The 4,888-nt window shown below is 33.4% G+C and overlaps 1 protein-coding gene across 1 annotated transcript; it reads right to left on the reverse strand.

Moving 5' to 3' along the window:
* Window positions 1–906: 906 nt before the first annotated feature.
* LOC108330320 (protein SLOW GREEN 1, chloroplastic) lies at window positions 907–4,641 on the reverse strand. The gene is made up of 4 exons (XM_052876890.1): window positions 3,846–4,641; window positions 2,527–2,673; window positions 2,287–2,367; window positions 907–1,324 (listed from the first exon to the last, which is right to left on the reverse strand). The coding sequence occupies exons 1-4, from the start codon at window positions 4,497–4,499 to the stop codon at window positions 1,139–1,141; spliced, it is 1,068 nt and encodes a 355-aa protein (XP_052732850.1). The 5' UTR covers window positions 4,500–4,641; the 3' UTR covers window positions 907–1,138.
* Between the last annotated feature and the right edge of the window lie 247 nt (window positions 4,642–4,888).

Consider the following 4,888-nt stretch of genomic DNA (forward strand, 5'->3'; position numbering starts at 1 on the left):
TAAGGATATAATTTACGAAATATAGAACCAGATTAATTTTTTTTATTATGGGGCAACGTTGAGGAAAAAACAAATAAATTATGAAACGACATAATTCACTAAACCTGTTTTGTACCACAACTTTCATGTGGAAAGATATTAAAGGTGGCTTTTCTTCCAATATAATAGAATAAAATTAATATTGATCGAAGAAGTATTTTTCTTTATACTAAAACAAGGAGATTTAGAAAAGGTAAGATATGGGTTTGAAGTATAGGGGTCAAATAGATCAATCTTGGTTCAAACTTATTAAACACATTATCGGAGAAATTTGTGTTGTCCGATTTGTATTTTAAATAGGCTATCATTTAATATATATATATATATATATATATATATATATATATATATATATATATATATATATATATATATATATATATATATATATATATATATATATTATTGCATCATATTATGAATAGAAATATAATTATTACTTGTGTAAAAATCCTAAGTGTGGCTTATATTTTATTAAAAAATAAAAAATAAAGGTAATAATATAAACTACAAACTATATGCCTAATTTTGTTATTTTAGATAAATTAAAATATAAATATAATAATACTTAATACAAACGATAAACATTCCATATATAGTAAGGAAATAGAAATCATAAAATGAGTTTGTTATATTTAATTTTTAGATTGTAATATTTTAGAAATTTAATAACCAAATTTTGACATTTAAAAAAATAAATAAAAACACCTGGCTATTTATGTTAAGCAGTTACAATTATAAATAACAATATAATAATACAAGATCTCACTGCATTAAAGTGTATTGAGAAAAGTTTTATCAGATACTGTATGAAGATAAAACATTTGAAAAGAGGTGTGGACCATCAACAAAATTAACACATTCACATGAGAGCCGAAAAGGTTGTGCTAAAATAGAGCACCATATTTTAAGATTGTAATACATGATCTAAGGAAAGTAAAACAAGAAAATCCTAACAAAACCATGTAATATAATATAGCTCAGAAAAAACAAAAACAAAAACAAAACTGTGCTATACATCATGAAAGTAGTCTAACTTTTAGCTTTCTCAAGGGCCTGCTACTGAATTGCAACGATGATAGTTCCCAAGACAGCAAGTCTATTTCCGATAAGAAAATTGATTTCTAAATTCTCTATTAAACTTTTCAAAGGATGTTTTTTTTGCTGCTATGGCAACATCATCCAGAAATCCCCTCTGAGGAAATTCTTCAGGCACAAGACTTTGATATGTTTCAAACTGCTGTGCAGCTTCTTCAGTTTTACCCATGAGACTGTATATTATTCCCTGCAGTTTTGTTCAAAATCAATTTAGCCATTTCATGAAAGCAATCAACCATAATCACTTCTGTCTCTACCTTTAGGTTCTATGACCACAGAAAGTAGTCATTCAGTGTGAATTATCATCCAGAAGTATACTAGCAAAGTAATTGCATTAACACAAATAACAAACATATTAAAAAAACCAGACAGGTGCAGGATGGAAAATGGAAATAAAAGTTTGCTCCTTGAACACTGAAAGGAAACAAGATTTTGAAGCTTAGCGCATCTTCAGCTCCTTGAACACAGAAAAAACAGAAGGAGAAGCCATACTCTGTGAAGTATACTGGAGAAAAGTCACAAGATGGGGGGACTCTAAAGTAAAATCATTCACAGGTGATTAAGTCCATTTTTCTAAAGATACAGGCATAAGAATTTAGGAGTCCTACTAAGTCCTCTTTTGACGAAAACACGAGCTATAGGAGAAATACCTCACTGTTTAATTTAACTATTCTACCAAGGTTTTCTTACTCTTCACACCCTAGAAATTTTGTTACATACAATCAGAACGATAAAACTTAATAGAAAATGTCAAATATTTCCATTTAGTCAGCATTTTGTTCTTGGTTTCAAATTTTACCCTTCTTTTTTCTTTTCTTACCTGGTTCACTAAGTTCTGATTGAGATCAAAGGATTGGACTGAGCCAACTTTGAGACCATGTTAATGATTTTTTTGTCCAGCTGGCAGAGCTAAAACTCTGACCCAAGTCATTTATTTTTTATTTATCAGATAATAGTGCTTCAGCTCATAAAATGTTTCCAGTTTTGAAGTTATAAAACCAAATGAACCAAAAATTTGGCTATATTGTGATAAAAAGCAATTTTGTCTATAAAGCATTGGCACTATCATATATGTTCAGAACGATTCTCAAAGATTAACTAATGTACCACTGTATGCACAACTCATAATTAACCAGCTGATAAACTCACCTGACAAATATAAGGCCTAAAATCTCGAGGATTTTGGTCAATCAATTCTTGCAATTTCTTTATGCCCTCCTCCAGATTACCCTGCAAAGCACACAATGCTACGCATGTTAAATTAATTCTAACAGATATTGTGCTTGGTTAACCTGAATTGGTAGCAGATAAGCAGAGAAAGTGGAAACTTGATTGGTAATAGACCAATTTGAAAGAATCCCACCCTAAGTTGATGGATCATCAGTTCACCTGTACAGCATGCATTTGTGCAATTAAGATTCTTATGTTTCTCTCCTCAGTAACTCTGTTTTCACGAGAAGCTAACTCTTGAGCCTTATTTAGCATTTCAAATATAGCAGGACCTTCATGGTTTTTATGCATTGCCATAGCCAAACCCTGTAAATGATAGTATCACTCATCTCATTCATATATGGAAAAACGTAACAAATAAAATGCCATGGTATCTTATTACATGATGTGGGATCAAAATATGAATATCGTAACCATATTTGTTTTGATATAGCAGGCAGCCACAAAATGTTGCAAAGAATAATCCAATGTATTACATTCAAAGCTAAATCTAAACTATGCAACATATCTCTTGGCATAAATTTGGAACTAACCTAATCAAATCCTGCCTAGAGAATGCTCACAACAAAATTGGAAAAGGCCAAATTCAACAAAAAATAAAATAACACTTCAATACTATTTATGGCACAGAAATAATATCAGGAAGCTCTCTTCAAGAACTCTGAACTTCAAGGAAAACACAAGATGTTGAAGCAAGGTTTACAGGACAATGACTAATTAACATTTTTGACAGAAATAGTACAAATAATAATAATACCAGCACGCAACATAATAAGAAACTGAAAATAATACAGTTAAACACAATAATTGAAAGGAACTTGGTAGGCTGTGGAACCATGCCAATACATAAGTAATGAATATGCTAGTAGGTCTCCAATCAAACAGTCAATTGTTATGAAAATGAGGAAAGGAGGTAATGAAAATGGGGAGTTACGTGTTCTCCAAAACTGATTTTGTTTTAGCGGTTGTTCTAAGAAGAATAATGCATAATTTACCATACCCAAAAACATATTCTTATTTTCCGTTCACCTTCTCTCTGTTTAGTAGGAGAGTTGGAGCTACTTAGGATCAGCCTTGACCACAAATCGTCATTTAAGTTTATGCAACACTCACCTCTCCTCTAATTTGAATCCATCCCAAAACAAATCCTTGCAGCCACACTTTCCAAATCAGTGTTACATTACAGTATACTTATAGTAGTTATTTAAACAATTGACTAGAAGCCATCATAACTGCCACTAATATTCTTCATATAAATCTATGACCAAACAAATCCTCTTCTCAGTTTATGTTCTAAAGCTTTTGGCAGTTAAATGAACCACATTTTCAAAATTGCCAATCCCTTACTGAGAGCATACAAATAACCAAACCAAAGCCTACCTTTCTATCCACTCACCTTTCTGACCAGAACCAAAATTCAAACTTTGCAGTACACTTTCAAAATTCTAACAGCAAAAAGAAACAGCGAAAGACATTACATGCAATGCTCTGAGTAGAAGAGGCCTTCTCTTCAAGATTTCCCTGAACAATCTTTTAGCTTTACTCAATTGCCCCACTGTCTCATAACAAAGTGCAAGCAAAAGCCTCCACTCAACCTCTTTCGGCTCCGCAGCAATTAAATCCTCCACAAACTTCAAAGCCTCCTTTGACTTCCCTCTCTTAATTTTCCCATACAAAACCACCTTGAGAGCCTCGACACTTTTCGGATCCTTCTCCAAAACCTTCTCCCACATTTCCTCCTCTTGATCGCTTTCATCTTCCTCATTTTTCTCTTCTTCCGGCTTCATCTTCTCCTCCAACACAACATCAGAACTCACAGAAGGCGATGCTTCTGCAAAAGCAGCTCTCCTGCTGAAGGCCCCCGACACCAGAAACGACCCAATGAGGAAAAATGCCACCTTTTCTGAGACGAACTTGAATAAAGCTCTTCCCGGTGAAAAATTCGAGCAGGGTGTGCAAGGGGTTTGAGAGGAAGTGAATGTCGAGAAAAGGGTGGCGCGAACCATGGCTGGTGGAACCGAAATTGATGTGGGTTTGTTGCGGTTAGGAATCAGTGGGTGGCCTAGGAAATTGCGGAACTTTGATTGGGATTCGGAGTAGATGGAGAAAGTGGTGACTGAAGTTGAAGCCATTTCTTATAGATGTTATTGCCGGGAAGATACTCACCGGTTGTCGTGGGAATTTGAGACCAAGGACACCTCTTCGTCGTCTTTTATCCCTCTCCCTACTAAAAACTCTTACGCCCGGTTGCCGTGAACTCGCAGATAAAGGCAAATGTCATCTTTGCCCTTAGGACATGTGACAATATCAGGTGAGAAATTGGTTGATATTAAATTTCTTAGCTCGATAATCGATTCTAGATTATTATATAATAATGGATTAAATATACTTTTAGTTTGTTCATTATTAAGTAATTTTGTTTTTCGTCTCTATTTTAAATTTTGTACGTTTTGATCTCTTTTTTTAAGGAAATCATAATTTTTTATCCTAAAAAGCAAACGGTGTTAAAAATCAGGTGAAG

The sequence above is a fragment of the Vigna angularis genome, chromosome 4 (genome assembly GCF_016808095.1).
Source record: "Vigna angularis cultivar LongXiaoDou No.4 chromosome 4, ASM1680809v1, whole genome shotgun sequence".
Lineage (NCBI taxonomy): Eukaryota > Viridiplantae > Streptophyta > Magnoliopsida > Fabales > Fabaceae > Vigna > Vigna angularis.

What these genes read in the sequence shown, in the direction of transcription:
- LOC108330320 (XM_052876890.1), bottom strand. Translation starts at nt 4,499, where the DNA reads ATGGCTTCAACTTCAGTCACCACTTTCTCCATCTACTCCGAATCCCAA. An exon ending in TTCTACTCAGAGCATTGCAT is followed by an intron (nt 2,674 to 3,845) that starts GTAATGTCTTTC and finishes TATCATTTACAG; the next exon opens with GGTTTGGCTATGGCAATGCA. An exon ending in TTAGGCCTTATATTTGTCAG is followed by an intron (nt 1,325 to 2,286) that starts GTGAGTTTATCA and finishes ACAAAACTGCAG; the next exon opens with GGAATAATATACAGTCTCAT.